This window comes from Rhynchophorus ferrugineus, unplaced genomic scaffold (assembly GCF_030347505.1).
Source record: "Rhynchophorus ferrugineus isolate W39M unplaced genomic scaffold, kcgeb_rfMv2 rfM2, whole genome shotgun sequence".
Taxonomy (NCBI): domain Eukaryota; kingdom Metazoa; phylum Arthropoda; class Insecta; order Coleoptera; family Curculionidae; genus Rhynchophorus; species Rhynchophorus ferrugineus.
The window spans coordinates 47,286,667-47,310,440 of NW_027472581.1; the positions used below are offsets into that span (position 1 = coordinate 47,286,667).

A 23,774-nucleotide genomic window follows, 5' to 3' on the forward strand; every position below is an offset into this window, starting at 1 on the left:
TGCGTGAAGCTTACCAACTGATAGGTGACTGAGACAAATTATTTCAATGCAAAAATCATACGAAGAATGTTGAAAACGAACTGTCTGACCATTTAAATGCCAATATATCACACGATACAGTTGATAGAGAAAATACTATTTTGAGCCTCCAAATAAGTTACTTTTTTGCTTTGCTAAATAAATCTAAAGCTTATGCTACATATATAACTTTTTTATTTCTACAGTTTTTCTATTTTTTGTCCGATTTTTCCTATATTCTCCTTAAGTATATTTCGTTATGTTTTGCTCATTTTATGTTTTATATATAGAACACAGATTGACTAAAATCTATTGTTCAGCATCTTTTCATAAATGTTTTTAGTCACGTAAACATTTGTAGGTGTAAACTATCGCCGTATTTCTTTTACTATGTGATCCATCCGTTTTAGCTATTTGATTGTCTTTATGATAGCACACACCTTCCTTTGCTTTTTATCTCATATATGAGTATACTCATATATATAGTATACTTTCTAAAATTTATCTTAACGTAGGAAACGAAAATTGTTTGCTTCAATTTTAGTTTTTATTTAGATAACTGGCATAAAATCTCGTTCAAATGCAAAATTAATACGAAACTATTCTTTGGCACACTTTTTCTAAATGAAAAATAACCAGTTTCAATGCTGATGATGATATTTAGCATTGGGAACTATTGATTGAAAACAGTCGAAACAGTAGATAATCAAAGAACTAGCCACTAAAATTTTCCATTTCTTTCAATACGTGATGTCAGACGAAGATGTACGAACTCTTTCGTATAAAGAACTTTACGTATAAATTGTGAGAGAGGAAAGGATGGAGATAGTTGCTTGGAGCAATTAATTTTATATGTGCTTATATTTTCCAATGGTAGTATAAGCGAGACGGAGATGTACATATTCCTTCACATACTAACTTTAAAAAAGAAAAGAAAAAAAAAGTAGTCTAATTACTTATTATATATATACATATATATATATATATATATATATATATATATATATATATATATATATATATATATATATATATATATATATATATATATATTATAAAGGAATGGAATTTTTCTATGGAATGGAATAATACCCCTCAAATGTTTTTTCGTAATAATATACTATATTAAATATAGCCAATACAATAGAACTTAAACAAAACTAAAGATGTACAATAACCATAAATACTAAATAAGAATTAAACATATACCTAATCATAGAAAAAAAACTAATCCGTACCATAATTAAAAAGGATGGCACAATAACTACCAGAGCTTTTTTAAATAAAGCAACAGATGCTTTATTTATTATTGTCATTAAAACAGTCAAAAGTATTTTACTATTTATCATTCACAATTTTAATTTTTTACCCTATTGCCTTAACAATCCGGAAAAATATTGCTCCAAAATGCTACAAAATATTATATTATATTAATATATTGTTATTTACAAGCAAACTACTAATCATATATCTCATAACTAATCATAAAACTTTATATATTACATATAAATCTATGTAAACATAAATTGGGTACATTTTTGTCAAGGTTGCGGCTAGGACAACAAAGCCAGAACATTAAAAATCAGTCAAATGAAACTAGTAGAGCCAAATATAATAACTAAAAGTACACGACTGAAACAGTCGATAGTATATAGTAACAAAATCAGTCGAACGGAAAATAGCGACTGAAAACAGTCGTAGTAAAAAGTAGTCAATTACTAAACAGTCGATACTGTGTATAGTTGTCTGTTGTTGCGTACTGTTGTTTTCTGTCGATAGTTCCCAACGCTAATAATATTTGTACCGCCTAGTATCATATGAGTTTAGCACCAGTATTACTTAAATGAAAAATATTAAGTAAAGTCAGACAAATCCGCCGAGATAAGTGAACAATACTTTTATATATAAATGCGTCAGTTTTATATCGCTATGGTTTTAAATTTAAAACAAACATATCACTTCACACATTAACATTTAGGAGAATAAGTAACTGATAGACGGTCGTAAAAAATAAAACTTCCCATGCTCGTTGAACCTTTTTACTTCCACGTTATCACTTTTAATTTCCGCCTCATTTAACTTATTAATAAACACAGCGCTGCATTTTTATCCATGACTGCAGTGCTTGATGTAAACAATATCTGACAGATACATCATTTAACGTCTTTTAACGTATTTATCAAGATAGGACAACTATTTTGAGTGCTCAACTAAATAGATAAAGTATCATCATTTGTTTCTTTTAAAGAGTGTTAATGGTCATCGAATGGTCAAGAATATAGAGCTTATCTATTTATGTTAATATCAATATTAGTTCAGATAAATTTAAAATTAGATTCATCGTCTAATATGTTAACACTTCCACTAGTATATAAAATAAATCAGATATTTGATTTAATCTACCACATATTAATGGAAATTATTAGGTGTCGGAATTAGCAATCAAACGCATTGAAAGGCTGAATAAAAGAATAATTTGTTTACCTATTTTTTTAAATATAATTGCATTGTTCTTTGCTTATTTATTTCACTCTTCGATCTCGCCCTTGCAGATAATTCGTCTTTAGTTTGTCTTCTATGGCTTTCATTTCAACTCACCAGCAAATTTTATGAGCTTTTTACCATTTTATAACTGTTAATATTCTATGCAATATTCGTTTTAACTGTTAATGCCTAAATTAACGTATTTAATACTTGCAAATAGTGTTTTGTTAAGAAATGCAATTACTAATGAAATCTCAAATTAATCAGAAGTCAATACTACTAAAGTTTACAGAAAAATCTTAATAATCTTTAGAAATACGTCTAGTACAATGATATACTATGTCTCTAGAACCATATTAATTAATAACAGTCCTTAAGCAGATTTTTGCATTTTAAAAGTGGTGATTGTGATGTGCAAGTTCAGTTATGAAGAATTCATGTATTTTCTTGAAAAATACTTCTGTCAAGTTATTAGGACTTGATTTATGAACAGCCTTCTCGTTTTTAGCTACCCATGAACGATATTTTTATAATAAATAGTTTCAATTTCAACTTAATTTACACATAACTAAAATATTTTTAAAAAATTATATTAGGATTAAAATGTTTTACAGCCCAATATCTTAATCATACTTAATTTACGTAAATATCTAGATATTCGATAAGGGCAGTATTACAAACTGGAGTTGTCTTAGGCTGTCTTTTAAGCAAGTGTATTTTCTTAATGATTACAATTAATTTAATGTAATATTAAAACTATCTTTCTGCGTTAAGTGATCTAGCCATTATTTATATTATATTTTTTATTTGTTGATTATTTTTATATGCGAAGTTATCGAATGAAAATATTTATAAAATAATACTATTTTATACTGGCTTGGTTGGCGCAGTGGTCAAGGCGACAAGACGGTACGATTCGAATTCTGTTGGGGCATGATTTTACATGTATGTTTGTGATTGACCATTTGACAAAAGAGCATAATCTGACAAGGAAAATTATCCCAGTTACTCCAGTAACCAGGCTGGATGTTTTTTTTTAATGAAGTTAATATTAAGAACCGTGGTTCGGAGCCCAGAAAATCAGAAGAACAAAGAAGAATCTATAATATAAAAAATACTATTTTGTATTTAAATCTATTCCGCTACATTTAAGCTAATTACTTACATTTAAGTATTTAAAATCTCCCAAATAACATTGGTTTTGTTTTATTATTCTGAACACTGTCTTTATAAATTTATGTGACATTACTAATTGTATGGGCGTATATTGTACAAATTTTATAAGGAGTCTGTTAAAAATATCACTACCAAATTAACCCCTATGAATCATCACGAAGCCTACCGACTGATAAGTGACGTAGACTTCCTGGCATAACTGAGACAAATTATTTCAATGCAGATTCTCTCTACCTAAACTTAACTGTAGATTACAAAAATATATGCTTAGATGAGGATTTGAATCCACGAAGATCAAAACGAAAAATTTTGAAAACAAGCTGTCTGACAACTTAATAATGCCATTATATCACCAAGAGAGCATTAGTAATACCACACTGAACAAGACGCTTACAATAAGTTATGAACGAATATTGTTTTTTTTTCAGTAATACTTGCCAAATAAAACTTTGTAATCAAAACAAAACAAAATATTTAAATTGTGGATAAATAATATACGTATAAATGGTATACTTTCCAAAAATTCAATACGTACCCATGAAAACCAATACAGTTGCTGTTCAACTTAAACGATCTGTTCAACTAGTTAATGTTCATACCATTAAACATTTTTCTAGATTTTTAAATAAACTAGCCCTAATTAGTTTTTAAAACCTAAATATACTTTTTAATCAGCTTATATTTAGGTAGAAGGAGAAAATATTTTGGTAATTAAATTTAATTTGTATTGTTATTCTGTCTGTGATTTTCAAAATTGCTATGGAACGAATGTGGTATTCAATAAAATGGATTGTGTTGTAATTTAAAATAAATGCAGTAAAGAATTCCTAGTTGTTTGAAAAAGATTTGCATAGACGTCCATTAGGAAATAGATTTACAGTTATTGCAATTAAAATTATTACGATTACGGTTTGTTAATTGCAAATTACGGGTCGAAGGAAATCGGTCACCCAATTATTGAGTATCAGCAAATCAGGGCATTATATGCTAATTGTCAACCTTGTTCTTTCAAGCGCCGCTTGTATGACATTTGAAATCGACAACCAATTACATTTTACGTTAAATATTTCGCACGTACTTAAATTAATAAGAGTTTATATGTTGTTTGTTAACCCTGTCACTTACATGCACAGAATAATTTGATTATATATAGAACATTTATCCCTTTCATATATACCTCGTATGGTCTTTTAAATTATAAAAATAATAAAGTAATAAAATTATCAACTAAACAATTATATTACAGCTACAATTATGTCATCTAACCTTGATAACAGCAGTTAATTAGATAAGAAGTTTTATCTGCGGTTCTGTTTGTGTGATATGCTTTTTTTTAGTATTAATTATAAGCTGCTCTTGTTTACCTCTTACTATCAGTGGCTATAGTAGTTAATAATTAGTTTTTTTTTGTGAGGTCTAGAAACAAGACTCCAGAGGCAGTATAATACATTATATTATATATTTTTTTGTTATAAAATAACTCCTCGAAATTCCAGATTTCCAGTTAGGCTAACACTTTTTTCTTGTGATAAACATGAAAAATTTCAAACCAAATAAATAATATTGCTGGGCATAGTGCTTTTCTTGTTGAACTAAAGAATAAATCGCAAGGAAATGTTGTCATATATTCCTGATGTATATGTACCACAATTGTGGAAAGTGGCTCAAGTAATTATAATTCCAAGAAAGCCGACGATTGCCGACGATAACGTTATCATCAAGGATTATGCCCAAAGGCATGAGGCTCCATCAGCACATCCATGTTGAGGTTGAAGCCATTTGATCTGATTCAGTAAAGTTAATACTAAAATTCAGTTCACCTTAAAAATATGAGATATAGATGTTAAAGCCAAAATGTTTATCGTGGAATAAGTACTTTGTAATTTCAAAACCATAGCAAATTAGGATACAAATAAATAGCTTATTAGTATTCGTTTACTAGATTGCATATATTATTGAAAATCTAAAATGGCGATCTCCATTCATTCAAAGAAGGGGAATTCAAAGCTCATATCGAACGAAACTTTCACAGGATTATAGCAGAAGCTATCTGCTATATTTTATGAGTTTAAACCGAGCGTTGAAGAAAAACGATGCACAACGCTTGATCACATATACCCCGTGAAAGACTACATAGACACACTAAAATGGGAAGCCCTGCCCCACCAGGCATATTTATCATACTTGATTCCTTCTAATAAAAATAGCTTGATGACTGGACCACCGTTCTCATGTACAATTTCTTTAAAACCTTTATTTAAAATTGTAATATTTTAATATACAAATAACTGAATTTTGAAATGTCGTGTCAAAATATAATTATCCTTTCATTTGTAGTTCTTCCATTTGTAAAAGTATACGATTCAAATGTATAAATTTTTATTGAAATGACAATCATTTACTCGTAAGATAACTATGTGAAATTCTGTATATTGAAGACCTGATATACATAAACATGTACAGTCACAATGGGTCCTTTTTCTGACGATGTATCTAATATTGTTGTAGAGTTGTTATAATAATGTTATAGCTGGACCCGTTCCGATATACTAAACATGTCGCTGTATTTTTGCGAACATAGTGCAAATAACCGACGACTAATGTTATTTTACTTTTTTATTTTATTAAATTGGAAGGTGACTCACCCTACCTAAATTGTATAACTTTGTATTACAACAAAATTGTGTTCTTAAAATGACCTTGACCATATCTACTAAAACACAGAAAATGCATAATAGGAGATTGATCTCTAATTTTGTCAAATTTAATAATTCATAGCAATTAAATATATTGTCACTAACAATTTGTGACGGTAAAATTATATAACGAAAATATCCCACAAGAGGAAAGTCTTGTGCATATCCTTAAATAGTGGATTAACTTGGCAGACGCGCATCTGGACTAAGCGTAAACAACTCGACAGCAGGCTGCGCAATGTGAATTCATGTCATCTTATACAGCACAGCAAGCAACAGCAATATATGGAACATAATACATCATAGCATAAAGTGTTTGCGAAACATACAAACAAGCTGGCATTAGCGTTGAATGGAAAAGAAAAACAACACGCGAGGCTTAAGAGATGCCACATCCCCAGTCTTAGCAACAGATTCATGTAGAGGGATGGAAATTCACTTTCACTCACACATTGAAACACACTACACTCTCTCATGAAAAAAATACAACGAACAAACAGTTAGAAGATGAACCTCACAATGGCTTATTGTTCTGAAACAGATTGTCATAACGCAGAATAGGGAAGGGAAAAACACTTTGCATTACATAAAATTATATAATAATAAAACAAGTATGGTCGGGTAGACTTTAGAATAAAATAGCCAAGATATAAAACTAACACTATAAAAGAGTCTACATAAAAACAACCGAAGTAATAATAGATCTAACAGACACTCTGTAATAATTTGTGCAAATAGTGTTAGATCCATATATAATGAAATGCAGCAGGTCCTTTGAAACATTTTTTCTTTAAATTGCTACTTAATTCACTGTTTATACTTTGATATTTGATGATGAACCTTATACTTGCACATATACAAAAATATTATCAAACAAAAAATTTAATATGTTGGAATTCAGTCATTAATATTTGTAACTGAAGAAACAGTATTTCAAAGTAACACTATATTGTATACCAAATAATGAAATAATTAACTGATATTTAACTCTCATCTATTTTTAGCGATTTCGTAATATTTTTGCACTAATAACCATATAAAATACGAAATTATAGTGACTATCAAACACATTGGTCTTATTACCTTTAGAACGAATCGTGCTTTCATCGCTTTCATCTAATTTTTACGTACCACGTTGTTATTTCAGCGCTCACCAATTACTTTTTTTCATAGCGGGTAGGCTTTTAGTAAATCTTCCGTGTAACAGGAAACACGCATTCGATTTTTTCCTGCTCGGACTTCATAAAGTCGTTAACTGTTTATGGACAACCTGTAGAGTATGTCTATTTGTCGATTGTTCGAAATATTATGAAACATTTATAGTAAACATGCACAGAAATAAAACAAAATAAAAATTACACCCAACTCTCTAGAATAAAAAAAATAGGTTTTTGTAATCGAATTGTTTTAATTACAATATTTCTTATTAAACAGCCTCTCGCGACATTTCTAAAATTAGAATCTTAACAAATAATTGTTCATTGTCCTAAATTACTATAAAAAATAATTTTCTTTTCAATAAATTATTTACACTAATGTTAACCTGTACTCTGGCACCGTGATAAAAATATTATTAATTTTATTCACAATACTTAAAAGGGTATTCTAATCTAGAGGCATCAATTTTAGGTACTTTTTATTATATGTTTATCAATTTTTAAAAAACGGGTAAAAGAAATAAAATGTAAACATTCCAAAAAGTTACAGGTAATGAAGTAGGGGGTCTCAAATGAATCCCACGCCCCGTTGATACGATTGCAACCTTCCTAATAATCTGAAATCGGAGAAAAAGATAATTCTTAATCTAGAGAAGTGTTATTAACGTACAAAAGTCAAACAAATGTCTTTTCGCGAAATTACGATTGAATTAAAAAAAAGAGTAAAAATACAAATTTCGAAAATAATTTTAATTAAGGCCACATTCTTGAAGGGTTAAGATTAAGATAAAAAATCAATGTTTCCAAATGCCTTGACTAGAATGCAGTTATTGTCAATATTCAGTTCAAAATTGATAGGGTTTCGTTCAGCTTTTTGTTCCTTCTCATCTTGGATTCTTTAATTGACTTGACTTTAATTGAGAAGATACTCCTTACTGCTCTAATTATTTCAATGACTACCTCTAAGGTGGCAAAACCAATACTTACACATTTTTAAAAACAAATTTCAGTTTCAGTTATAAATGTCCTGTTGTATAAGAAAACTGTCAATTCATGTTTCTGGAGTGAATATGTAAAATATCATAAAAAACCAGTCCTTGCGATATTTACTTATTCATGATTTTTTACGATTTATTTTACACTGACCAAATAATAACTTTTTTTAAGAAACAGTAAAAGATTGTCGACCAAAATTAAATAAATAAAACACATAAATTTGCTACTCAAATATGTTCACGATGAAAGTTAAATCTATTTTACATCATACATCTAACACGAAATAAATGACCAAATTTTGAATAGAAATGGCCAAACGTACGAAATAACGTCGCAAATTTACTCAGTATCAGCAGCAGCTGATGGTAACATCAACTGTTATGACGTGAATCGTTACCATTTGCTCTAAAGGGACCCCTTTTATATCCATAATAAAACATTGCATTAACATACATTTTGCTCGGTATCGCGTCTCCTATTTATGACTTAATGTTACCCATCAATATGGGCTCTTCATTAACATTTTAATATGAAAGCATAGTCCGGATATTTTAACATGTAATGAATGCAAATATAAATTTGCTTATTAAGAAAAAAACAGTCGAGGAAGTGTTGAACGAAGTTAAAATAGAGACCAAGGTTCCTAGTATTGTTAAAAAATACAAATTATGACGTTCTGATAAATGTTAGTACAAAACCTAAAATATAATTATTTTATTAACATAATATGTACATACTTAATTAAAATACAATCCATTAGGATTACTTTACATTCTAGATCCTACATTTTTTCAAAAAAAAATACCATCAGTAGCCCATTAAAATTGATAGTCAATCAAGAAAAGTGACTTATTTGAGTAATTTTGTGAAAGCTCGCAATGCAGTGATATAAAATTATCTGTTTTTGACGTTCAATGTCTGTATAATAATGAAACGTTACTAATTTCACAAATACTTAAGAAGGCTTCAGTCTGACAAGATATTGAATATCGTTTATCCTAATTTTTCAAAGCTAACAACCAACTAGATCTGCTGAATATGGTAAAAGAATTACTTTACATATTATACATATTATATGGATTTTAGCAAAGAACTCTGAGCCAAAAAACAAATCTTTACACCTTCTTTGCGAATTTTCAGATCAGTTCTCCCTCTGACGGCAAAGTGCAGGGTTCATACAATTCCCTAATCCCTTGTTTTGATTTTAGAATCATGGTAGTAGACTCAAGTCTCATCTATAGTAATAAAACATCGTACAATATAATATTTGTCATTGTTTCCAAGTTGAGTTCCAACGCTTTCTGATTCAAAAGTTAGCGAATATAAATAAGTACGTACTATATATAATTGATCATTTTTTATTATTTTATTACATGTTCTTTAGTTGTGTGATCTCTATTTAGTAATGAATATGTGATTTTTTATTGTTATTAGACTGGGATGCCTGTATATTTTATTAAATGTTTTTATTATTTGATTAGATTTTGTTATAAATCATTATCTTAAACACCAACATCAGCTAACATCTAGGCAGTTGTTTTGTATTCGATAACATGATTCTATATTAGTTTGATAATTGAATCACTCTTGGTTTTAAGGGTAGTTTTCAAAACTGCCTCATTCAAATGCGATATATCACTTCTCCATATTTTCATCGTCAATAAAAATAAGGGCCTATTGTCATATCAAATCATTTTGCCATCATAAATTATTATATGAAAGTTGATACAGTTGAGATTGTTAGCACAAAAATGTAATAAAACCGTTGGCTTCAACTACTCTAGGCTTCAGTAATATTCTCAGCATTAAGCAATTTATTTTTTCTTTTGTTGCAACTATGTAAAAAATCGTTGAACACTTCCCCGAATTGACAGATGCTAAAAATCCTTGCGCTAATATCAAATTTGCAGTTTTTAATAGGAAAAAGAAGCGCCAATTTCTTACTATTTTGCCAGTAGATTACTGTCTGATAAAGAGCAACACTGTTAAGGAGCACTCTTTACTATCAAATTATCTCGGAAGTTTCATTCGTAGACTTATTTTTTCACTCGAAATAAAATAGTGCGCAAAATATAAACAGAGTTCAAAGCAGTTGCAAAAAAATAATTTGGTAAAAACTTTGTAAGTATATTAACAGGTTTAAAAAGCAATCTGAGAACAATTACTGTAAAAAATAGTATTACTATTAAAACTATTACTTGTCAGTTTTAGTGGTAATACTATTTTTTGTCTTACGGATTGCCATATGCCATTAGGGTAAGGATGCCCAAAAAATATCGATATTTTTCGATATTTTTTCAAAAAAAAATAGTTATACCTCTTAAACATCATAAAAAACCATTTAATTATTTTTAATCAACCTTTAATATTTACTTATTGGTACTTAATTTGTCAATCAATTCTTGTTCTGTCTTGTTTATCAATATATATTTTAAAAAAATATCGATATTTTGTTCGGTGGCCGACACCCCTACATTAGGGTAAAAAGTTCCGAATATTATTTTTTTGCTTAAAATATACCTTCCATTACCATCATGGCCTCTTATCCATCTATTCTATATAAATATCTATTATATATAATGTTACTATGTTGTGTTGAGTTACTTTGATGAATTCATTAATTAAATATTTAGCATATAATATATTGTAATTGTCATTAAATCCATTGTAATTATATTAATTAATGTCTCCGTGGGACTGAAACACGTTAACATGATTTAATTGAATCATAACAAAATCAATTTAAAAAATGCCCGTGTTGTTTCTGTAGTTTCGCAATTTAACTCTTTATTATACACATACCTGTGTCGGTTTGTACCTAATGCAAATAAACCATTCACATTGTTGAACCATGTACCGTTTGATGACGATAATCATATAAATCAAAATATCAGATAGGGAATTTGTTAGATGCCCCGATGCATACATACCTCGAACTAATGTTTCTATGATTTAGTTGCCGTGTTTAGTATGGAACAAAGGTAAACGCCATGTAATAAATTATCCCGTATTTCTTTGTTTAATATTTGCATTTTGTTTATTTTAATGCGTGTCTGTTGTATGATGGCAGTAGCAAAAGAGAACTCGAAAGATCCTTTCCATGTCTTATTCCGAAAAGATTCATGTTACGACACTAGTCCTTGATAAAATATCCTCGTCTCACGAAGGTGATACTTAAGAAGTTCCTCCTATTAACCGGGACAGGCACCAGACAGGGTTATAATTAATAAAAAAAGTGTTCGTGTTAAATACTTTTTGACATTTTACGTCTTATATTTCAAGTTTTTTTTTTAATTATTAATATTAGCAAAAAATATAGAGGTTGTTGTTTTTGTTATTGTTTTTTTTTATTCTCATTATTTGTTTTTGGCTAACGTTTATATGTGTGACTATCAAGTAATTCTTAAGGGACATGTCAACCAATTATTAAGGGGATCTACATTGTTACCACAGGTTCGAATTCTAATCTGGGTTATAATAATTATTAATCAAAATATGGTATAAAATAGTCATCTTAGCTAAGCCAGTAAATAAATTCGGTAAGTCATCATAACTTCTGGTTTCATTAAAATTTTCAAGTTGGTGTCTTGATAGTTGGTAGGTTTCTCGAATAATCAAAGATACTTATAACAATATATATTATAAGATACTTATAAAGCAAGGATACTTGATAGCCTAAGGCCATAATACTATGCCCTCGTTAAGCAGTTTAAAATACATGAAATATATTTCAATATGATATAAAATATATCCAAAATATTCAAGTTATTCCTTCTTTAAATCCATATCAAATAATTCTTAAACAGTTGGTAACATATTCTGTATTTCCAAATACTCTGCTTATTTTTATTTTTGTTAATTTTTATATTTCGAAATATCAAATTAAATTAAGTTAAATATATTTTCTATGCTTTGGTAAAGAAACTGAATAGCTTCATATGACTGATATTATTTTTAAAATTACTTTTTCCAGTCTAATAATTATACATAACAAAAATACTCAGATTCATTTAGGATTAGTGAATGTTAACTTTATGTTTAGCTTTTCTTGATCTATAACTTAAACATGATCAGATGGGACGCGTAATTTAACGAATAATGATAAACAATTCTAAACAATATAATTATAATTGGATGACATCTGTACGAATGAATTTTACTAATCATATTTTAACTTGATATTAAAGAGCTAAATTATAATTGAATGAAAATATCAAAAATATATCTAAATTAGGTGAAATTTAATTTTACTGCTAGTAATACTGCTATATGTCAATACGTATGGATAACAAAACCTGTCAATAAATATAAGTTAGATTAGTACATCAAAAACGGAATATGTTACTAGACATTCGGCAGTGAAGCCCATTAATACTTCCCATTCATTCTCTATAGCCAACGCCCGAATATGTTGGTGTTGATGCTGCAGTACTTCGAAAATTTCGACCAGTGTCATTTTGAAAGCGAATTATGTTAAGAACTGATTGTTTTATTTTAGATGCAGAAGGTCGAGTTTACCACAGAAGTATATGAGAAATTGTCCACTCTCATTGAGATATTCACATCGTACACTCATCATACAAAAAATATACCCAAATCGTTGCAATCTGCGTCATCAGATATTGTGCCTTGGTTGGTGCATTTTATTCGAATTACTGACGTCATTTTGAAGAATTTACAGAATTTACCCTAAGTATCACAGTTACAATACTAGATCAGCTTTGTCCAAATCTTGGAGCAATACATAAAATTGAATTTGATTTGATTGATTAGTTCGGTGAACGTTTATGTTACTTTGGGTTGTCACCATTCTTCGACATGTATCATAATGAAGGAAAGGCTGCTACAAGATGCCATTTTTGCTTTTGAATCACTCAGACCTCAAGTATTTTTACAAAATATTTACGTTCTTATTTATGATAATGACACAAAGTACACATACATTGTTGTGACTATCCTAAGGAAGACCTACCTTTTTCAAATACTTATAGGATGATGGAACAATTTTTCTATTTCTAATATTGCACTAACTTAGCTGTTAAGAGTACCTCATGTATTTATAAAAACATTTATAAAAAGTTAACAATGATATCACATCTATCAACCATTCACATTAAAACCTGAATGAACAATTAGATTACGAGGAACTACATTAAAAAAATATATTTACCACACCTAAACTTACACATATGAAATATCTGGCATAGTTTTACGTTACAAATTTGTTATGTGCGATTAAACAATTATTCTTACGGTTAAATACGAGCCTTTAAGAAGACATAACAATACTTGGAATTCCGCCTTTTTGTTGTTCGCAGATTCGCAACTTTATTCACTCTATTAAACATGCAAGCGCGTGCTTGATGATAATACGAACGATCTTTCAAAACGGACAAGATCATTGCATGTCGTGTGTAAATCCACTAACGTCTTCGTTTTAGTTTTTCTTATTGTATGCTTATCGTTAAAGTAAAAATTCTAACTCGCATTAGGTCTTGATGACTATAAAAATCGTTAAACGTAATAGCCTTATTCAAACAACAGAAAAAACAGACGCCCGCTTGGTGGCGCAGTGGTAAAGGCGATGGGACGGTCCTCCTACTGTTGCGATAGCCTCGGGTTCGAATCCTGCTGGAACATGGTCGTAAATTTATGTTTGTGATTGTTTAAAATTTGTGAATGTTCTAGGCAAGAGTGTAAAATCCGACAAGAAAAATGATCCTAGTCACTCCAGTAACCAGGCTGGGAAAGACTCGCCATTCGGTAGGCTTAATGCTGAGGACCGTGGTTCGGGCCCACGTTAAACTTTAGGCCCAGTCCAGATAAACCCATAGTTGGTAAAAGGAGACTTTAAAATATATATATATAAAAAGAAATAACAGAGTGTAATTTGTTTATATATTATTCTTGTTCTTTATTAAAATGTATTAATATTTTTAAAAATAACCATTTAATTTTTAATAGCCAAAGTCTTTTTAATATTAAGTAAGATGGTGATAATTATATGATGTGTTTTATAATCCCATTGAAACAAGTTATTTAAAAAACAAATAAAAAAAACATCCCTTTCAAACTGAACACAATATTTCATTTGAATTTCTGAACAAATCACTAAAAAAAAGACATATTGCTTCTGAAGTTTTTCTTATTCCATTAGTGAATAATGCTCACACATTTTTGTCGTATCCATGAATTGATAGATAACTTCTTCTCCATTCGAAGTGTAATAATTGCCATTCCACTTTATTTATTTTCAAGCTTGAAAATGATTATCTGAAACAATGTGATACCCATTATGTACAAATTATACGCTGTATTGAAATTGAATATTCAATAAATATAAATATATTAAATGTATATTACAATATGGTTTACTACACGTTTTTGAATTACTGATCAGACGTTCATTGAGTATTTCATCAACAATTTTATATTTTTCATCACGAAATTAATGATTCAATTACAATGGACATAACAGTAGCACTGCGATAGTAAAAGGTCTTTAAATCACAAAGATTATCAGTAAAAGTCACTTCTTTTAGTAATTAGATATACAGAATATACAAGAAATACAGAAATGTTCTTCAATTATCTCCCAAGATTCTATTGAAACATATACCATTATCGAAGAAACCGAAAAATGATGATCATTAGAAACATAATTTCATTTATAACTTGAACATGACCAGAGGGGACGCTTTGATTTGACGAATAATGGTGAACAATTCCGTACAATATAATTATAATTGGCTGAGTAATAGAAATAGAAGTCAGATTTATTAATAGAAAGAGACAAAACGTTTAAACTATATCACGATTTTATTAAGGCAAGTATATTTTTACTCTTTATGTAATAATGGTTGCCAATTAACTTATTGTATTTACAATTATTTATTATATGTTAGTGATGATGACTAATTTTGAAAAATCATTCGGTAATATTTACTTTTTCTTTTAGTTCACATATTTTCTAACTATTTTATTTCTGCAGGAAATAAAGATTTTCATTTGCGAATATCAGATTTTCATGGTGGATATTTTCTATTTTAATATTTAAATTCAGGCCAAAACTATATATTTAAAAAATCTATATATAGATATATGGATTTTTGTCTCATATGATGTCCCTATACCTCCCGTGAGTATACACTGGCTGGATACAATTCGCTCTAGTTGATGTTCAACTTATCAATCTCTATCTAAATATGGTAATAAACCATTTGTATACGTCCATTAATCCGATTTCATTAGATAATTATAATATTTTTTGAGATTGTTGATTACTGTTATCAACCCATTTATAATTATTATATGTCTAGATGTTATCAATAGTTAGTTTATGTTTATATAACATCATTTAAGTTTAAATGGCTCGATACTATGCTAATAATGCACTTTTAGTGAGAAACAATGTTGTACTACTACAAACAAAACAATGGAGAAAATAACTCGAAAGGAGTTTTACACAATTGTGGGAAGATTCCGCTTTGCGAATACCAAATAAAAATGAAAATAAATTCATCAAAGTGGCAAGTTTTCTGATCGTCAGATAAGCGGTATCTTATTAGACCGTATAGTGTGGCGATTGATATTTAAATCGAGAAAGTTTAAACCGTCCTCTTTTTAAAGATAATAATGTTTATTCACTCTCTATTATTAATCTGCATCTGTAAATGAAAGAAATTAGAGGCCAATTAAAATATATAAAGTGGATCATAAATTAATTGCTATCTAGCGAAGAAGGTAATTTAGTTTCAAAGCGGGATATTATCCGACCACAGGAGGAAATTGATGAATGCCCTTACGGTTCAAGATGTTCATTATTTTCTTCATCCTACATAATGTTTTTGTTTGTATAATTCCAATAAAATATTACTTTTTTTTGTTTTTTTAATTAACACCACTGAAAGGTTATAATGAACTAACACTGCATTATGATTAATAATATAACTTTATCCTAATCATCTTATATGGATCTAAACATATAATAATCAGAAGGCGCTACATATGGTGAGTACGCAGAGTGCGGCAGAACTTACAATTCGAACCGCAACAGTGTATCCTTCACAACTCTTTCAACGTGTGGCCAAGCATTGTCATGCGAGAGAATGGCTTCCCGTCTATTGTTCGCTATTGCTAGTCTTTTTTTGCAGCAATGTATAATTTAATTTGTTGAGTCTTCTGAGCTAACCCATGACTTGCTCTTGAGATTGTCGTCTTAAATCGTATTTCATATACACCTAATATGCTCATATTTTTATCGCCAATGCCAATACGCCACAAAATCCGTTTTTACGCGGCAAGCAATGAAACCGCGATGCTGATAAAGTTCCAAATGGTATTTTCAATGAATTCATGCAGTAGCCATTTTTCCCAACTGCTGTCTGAAAGTTATTTGGTGTGGTGGATTTTACATTTCATTTTTTTCGCCCATTGCCATCAAAATAACTACTTTTTACAGCATTGACCATAAATTTCTAAGAGTTCATCAAGTTTTGATGGGCTTCGACAGCAGATTTTGACTAGATTAGATTAGATTAACAATGTACATCTATTAGCATTGAATATGCTGTATACAGTTAGGTTAGGTTGTTTAGCATTGATAGTTCGCAATTTCATCAATAAATATCGCTGATCAAAATACACGGAACAATACTTAAAATATATTTTTTATAATATTAAGATCTTTGATATTGTTATCCATAAAACTCGCTGTTCGTAGACATTATTAAAATTATTTATTATTTTACCTAACTTTGGGACTTTATTCTGAATATGTGTTGAGGGATTCATGTTAGGTCACAAATCCACCTTATAGCTGTTAATCGCGGTTTAAATATTCTTATTTACAGCAATAATATCACATATATTTAACCCTCCATTTTCTATTCATCATCGACCATTAATTCGTCGTCTCTAATATGCTGCAGATTTATTGTCCAAGTTAAATAGTCTATTATTTGTATCCATCAATACTGTTACTTTTACTTTATTTTATTATATTCTATTATATGCTTTTCATAATTAGTATATGATTGGAATAATTCAAGCCAGTTTTGCATTACTTTTTATATATTTTTAAATAAAATTGATGATTTAGAAAAATGTTGTATTTAAATATAGATTTTTTAAAATATATTTCAAAGTCTCCTTTTACCAACTATGGGTTTATCTGGGCTTAAAGTTTAACGTGGGCTCCGAACCACGGTCCTCAGCATTAAGCCTACCGACTGGTGAGTGACCAACTTTAAAAATCATCCCAGAAGACATCCGGTCTTATCCAGCCTGGATACTAGCGTGACTGGGATCATTTTTCTTGTCGGATTTTACACTCTTGCCCAGAACATTCACAAATTTTAAACAATCACAAACATAAATTTACGACCATGCCCCCGCAGGATTCGAACCCGCGTCCCATAGCCTTTATCACTGCGCCACCAAGACGGCTGTTGTATTTAAATATTTATTTTAGTATTCAAATACTGCTTTAGTTACAAGTTATATTCATATTTTTTACCCAATTAATCAACTATTTAAAATCGTATTTCATTAAGAATTTTCTTTGAATGTTTGATTTTGAGGTTTATATTTGCAAATATTTTTCACTTTACTAATTTTTCTATTTTGGTCATGTTTTAACAAATAATTAAATTAACTATATTGATTATGTTTTAAACCTAATAGGACTTTATTATTACCAGTGTTACTTATTATTTTTTATTTAGCCTTTGATGACATAATTATCGTAGGGTTGCGGCTGGGGCTCAGATTTCATTCAGTCTATTCAGTGATATTTTTTAAGAGTTTAGGTTTCTTATAATTTTATATTCTAAATTAACTCCTTCCATTCATTTTTCTTTTAATAAATACAACCTCTCAAAATAAATCAGTACTCCTACCCGCATCATTTTATATTTGTCGTACGTTTACTGTCAGCGTTCACAATAATTCTTCCAGCAGTCATCAAGAGAGCAGCTTTAACAAAAGCGCTGGCTGGCTTACTGGCTGAACATTACTTGAATATGAGTTTGAAGTCGAACGGGGCCAACCCATCCCGCAGGCCCCTTGGAAGTTTAGACGGTTAAAAATTGAGCGCAGATTAACCTTGGGCGCGCAGCTTATAATTAAAATGGTATCATCATTTGAAAGATACTTTTGGGCTGTTACGCTACGATTTCGACCGTCAGATTTTTTACTCGCCCGAGACAATTGCGACTCGAAACCAAATGACTATCGTAATTGAAATTGTTTTGTCTGGATTATATATCGTCGTAAAATATGTAGGTTAAAACTATTGTAGACTTCAGGTTTCAAGAAGATCAAAGGTTTGCTTTTCCGAATTCTCAAAATAACGTTAATGTAAATTCTATCTGTACATAATTCACAAATGTAATGCAATATTTTGTGCACATTGCTTAATAAGAAATAGGTCACATCTGTGCATCATCATCAGTATCCTTAAAATACAAAATTTATTACATACGTAAAGTTAGATGGCCCATAAAAATACTTTATTTCATTTATTTCCTGAACTTTAAAGGCATATTTGTGAATAAACAAAATACTAAAATACACATATTACACGAATTATAAATATCTGACTAGTAATTTTTAACAAATATAATTTTGATTCAAATTGACAACAAATGTAGTATAATTTATAAGACATTAATTAACGAAAAATAATAGAAATTCTAAATTTTTTCGTAATATTATATTGAATTATTATATTATAAATAATAACTTGTAACTAAATACAACCCAGTTGTTAATATTTATTTACGTTTATAAATAGTTACTGATATTATTGATATTGCTATTATTAAAAGCAATTTGTACAAATAGAGGAAAATAGTTCCTAAAAGGTAGAGAACCAAAACATTAAACATATAACAAAAATAAAGTTCAATATGCAAACTGTTGATTCATAAAAAAATATTTTGAGTAATTTTATATTAGACAACTAGCAATACATCACTGCATGAAAGTCTAGAAACTAGTTTCATCCATTTTATACTAAGATTAAAATTGTGCCCTTTATGCTATATTATTGCTTGTTATTATATTATGATCATAATGTTCATGATTATTCGTTAAAAATACTTTAATGATTCATACATTCTTTAATAGAAACAAAAATAAACAGGGTTAGCATTGTGATGAAATAATTAACGTAGTATTTAAAATTGATTTATGTCTGTTGACAATAACGAAGAGTAATGGCTTTATCAGTTTTAAAAAGTTAAAATATGTTTTTTAGTTGTTTTATGAGCATATCTAAACCATTACTGTTTTACTATCCATTATCTTTGTATGACTAATCTATAAATAATAGACAGACTTGCGACTTATTGTCTCCTAACTAAATAACTAATACCATGTAATGTTGATATTTATAATACATTTTTGTTACAGCCTTTTCGAACAGGAGATTATGTCATATGTTCCGGCCATGGAGTCAAGGACTACCAATTCGAGTAGTGCCACAAGAAGTCCTCGGGGCTCGCCGCAACCATCTCCTATCGCTTCTCCAGGTTTGGGAAGACATCGGGTTCCGGCCCCACACAAAAGAGATTTCGAAGCGAAACTAAGAAACTTCTATAGGAAATTAGAGAGCAAAGGCTATGGACAAGGTCCAGGCAAATTCAAGTGAGTTATTGAGCATTTTACGCTAGAATTCTCTAATAATCAAATATATTTTAATTAAAGGTTGCATATAAGACGGGAACATTTACTGGAGGATGCTTTTAGAAGAATTATGTCGGCTAATAAAAAAGATCTCCAAAAGGGAAAGCTATGTATAGTTTGGGATAATGAGGAAGGCTTAGATTATGGAGGTCCATCTCGAGAATTTTTCTTCCTATTATCAAGAGAATTATTTAATCCATATTATGGTTTATTCGAATATTCAGCTAATGATACTTACACTGTCCAAATATCACCAATGTCTGCTTTTGTAGATAATTATCATGATTGGTGAGTAATTAATCAACATTTTTAAACATAAATTAATACTAAAACTTGTGAAATTTATTTGTTAATATTATTTAACTATAATATATCTTTTGTTCATATATACTGAATAGTAAGTTATTTTATTAAAATGAATGGTTTTAGAAATATTTGCATTAAGCAATAGATCTAGTAATAGTGCCGTCTAACAAAAGAATAATAATAAACTTGATTGTTTAGTTACAGTATCTATTCTTATTTATACAGATGTTTTGCATACATTAATAATTTATGATTTTCCTTTATAAAAAAATATAAAATTTAACGGTATTTTATATTATAACTGTATTCACTATTTTTATATTTTTCAGGTTTAGATTTAGTGGCAGAGTCTTAGGTTTAGCTTTAGTCCACCAGTATCTTCTGGACGCTTTCTTCACTCGTCCATTTTATAAAGCTCTTCTTAGACTACCAGTTGCGTTATCAGATCTAGAAAGTCTTGATTTTGAATTCCATCAATCTCTTCAATGGATCAAAGAACATGATGTATCAGTGCAAGGCGAATTGGAGCTAACCTTCGCCGTTACGGAAGAAGTATTTGGTCAAGTGATGGAGCGAGAGCTTAAACCTGGTGGTAGAAATGTACCAGTTACAGAAAAGAACAAAAAAGTATGTATTTATTATTTGTAGTGAGACATAATTCTACAACACTTATTGTTATATAGGAGTACTTAGAAAGAATAGTTCGATGGCGATTAGAAAGGGGTGTTGCTGAGCAAACCGAATCGCTAGTCAGAGGATTTTATGAGGTGGTTGATCCTAGACTGGTGAGCGTCTTCGACGCTAGAGAGCTTGAACTTGTCATTGCTGGTACTGCAGAAATTGATTTGGTAGATTGGAGGAATAATACAGAGTACAGAGGTGGTTATCATGATCAGCATCCTGTGGTAGCATGGTTTTGGCAAGCAATTGAAAGGTATGAAAACGTTTGTCTGATTTAATTTAGTAAAATCAGTAATATTTTGTTTAATTTTTAGATTTACCAACGAGCAGAGATTAAGACTACTCCAGTTTGTCACAGGTACCTCCAGTATACCATTTGAGGGATTCGCCGCATTAAGGGGTTCGATAGGATCAAGAAAGTTTTGTATTGAAAAATGGGGCAAGCCTAACAGTCTTCCTAGAGCTCATACATGCTTTAATAGATTAGATTTACCATCTTATCCGACATTTGAAGTCTTATATGAGAAACTGTTGTTGGCAGTAGAGGAAACAAACACATTTGGTATTGAATAGATTAGAAATGATTATGGCATTCTAAAAATACCAAATAGAATTAAATAAATCTATTAAAAGCCAAATTATAATACAAAAGCATTTACTTTTAGGAGAAAAGATAACCGTTAGAATGTATTGCTGCCTCTTTAATCATATATAAAACTATTGATACTTAAATTCAAGTACTTCAAGATTTGTTCATTTTTGTTGAAATGTTATTTTTGTATTGTTTTTCTTTCCAAATGAGTTAATATTTAAATTATTTGGAATGTATCTGTTCCTGTTTTGTATTTGTCATGTTGAAGCCAGTATTGTTGGATATAAGAGTAAATCTTGTGAAAAGAAGGTTGACATTGTTTAAGCATTGTATATTTTTGGATCCAACGACATTTTTTACCAAATACTTGTACAGTTTTTATTTAGTTTTTTTTAAGATGTAAATATATGCAACAATTATTTATTTTTTAAGGGTTGTGCACAATTTTTGGTCATGATATTTTTGTTATTTTAAATGAAAGATTCTTAAAATCGTTTTTATTGTTCCAAATGTATGAGATGTATAATACAGTTTAATGGAATTCAGTCATCAATATTTATTAATATAATAACAATTATTTATTGGGTAAATATAACTTTTAATATCTGTAAATTATACTTTAATTTTAAATATTGTTTAATAGAGTTTTAATGTTTTAATTTATTTGTTGCTAAGATATGCTTTATTATTCCAAAGTGTTTTAAAGTAAATGAGTTGATGCAACAAATATTTATAATAGAACAATTTATTAGTTACTATTCATTATATCTATCGCTTTAATTCTAAATTACTAGTTCAAAATTTGGAATAATAAAGCCCTATGAGCTTATATGTAGTTACCAAATGAATGATTATAATAGAATAATGTAGCCTTGTCCATTTTTATAGAAAGAGAAATGTGATTTAAAAAATTCTAGTCAATAATTAAGTTTGTGAATAACAATTTCAACTGCTATCTAAATGAATATTGGCCACACAGTAACATTTAATAATATGCCAATGTATTTGTATTGTCTTTTAATTATATGTAGATGTATGTCATGTTTTACATGTAGTTTGTGTTTTTAAATAAGACCTTGTAACATTCCAAAAAATAAAATAGCCCCTTGAAATGAACTTTTTTTAGTATGTGTCCTGTTTGTTCATCCTTAATATAGTATATAACTATAAAATTACTATGAAATTAATGATTTCAAAAATATTAAAAAATCAAAGACCATTTATAAAGATGCAGTAATTAACAAAATATGAAATATAGTATACCACTCATGGAAATTAACATAAATTTACATCCATAACCAAGAATGTAAGACTGAATAAGAATAACCAACTTAGGTGCAAAATTATATTCTGCGTAGACAGAACGCCCTCTGGAATTATCCAAAAGAGGATACTCTTTTATTTTATTATTTCTTAATATCCTATATTCTTAATGTCTATTCATTCAAATCACAATATCTTTGTTATTGTGATTAAATCTACTAGCACCTTTGGTAATGCAAGAAGGATGTATATGTTAAAAATATATAATTTGACACAAATAATACTCTTATTACATATATTATATTGCGCGACTGATATGACCCTGGCTACGAAGACTGCGTTTATGTTTCACTTAATAGTATGTTGAGTGAGTCTTCTAGACTTAGGAGTATGGTTTATACTATAATATATTTTCAACACGGAGGATTTCAAGGAGATCATAAGGCTCTTCTCTTTTGAGTTCATTCAATTAATCGGCTCAAATTAATTAACATATTAAGAAAATAAGACAGGTTGACGTTGAATTGGCAATCGTTCCATAGTTATTCAAAGCATTCCTTGATATAATTAAATGAAGTTCGGGCAGAGGGCAAATTATCGCAACTGAAGCTGTGAACTTACAGCAAAAGGTGGATTAAAGGTGCTCAAATACCGTTAGTCAAAGACTATTCAAATTAGGAAACATTTAAGTTTCGAAAAAGACCTCTAATCCCTGGA

The 23,774-nt window shown here is 29.3% G+C and overlaps 1 protein-coding gene across 16 annotated transcripts in view; it reads left to right on the forward strand.

Moving 5' to 3' along the window:
• The window catches only part of Hecw (Hecw ubiquitin protein ligase), a 294,511-nt gene extending 271,605 nt beyond the window's left edge, over positions 1-22,906 (forward strand). For all 16 annotated transcript variants that reach the window (XM_076395705.1, XM_076395704.1, XM_076395703.1 and 13 more), the window contains 5 exons: positions 19,943-20,176; positions 20,237-20,503; positions 20,851-21,148; positions 21,205-21,455; positions 21,517-22,906. In XM_076395705.1, the coding sequence (XP_076251820.1) occupies positions 19,943-20,176; positions 20,237-20,503; positions 20,851-21,148; positions 21,205-21,455; positions 21,517-21,775 (1,309 nt within the window). In that variant the 3' untranslated portion in view covers positions 21,776-22,906. The remainder of the gene's footprint in view (positions 1-19,942; positions 20,177-20,236; positions 20,504-20,850; positions 21,149-21,204; positions 21,456-21,516) is intronic.
• The last annotated feature ends 868 nt before the right edge of the window (positions 22,907-23,774 follow it).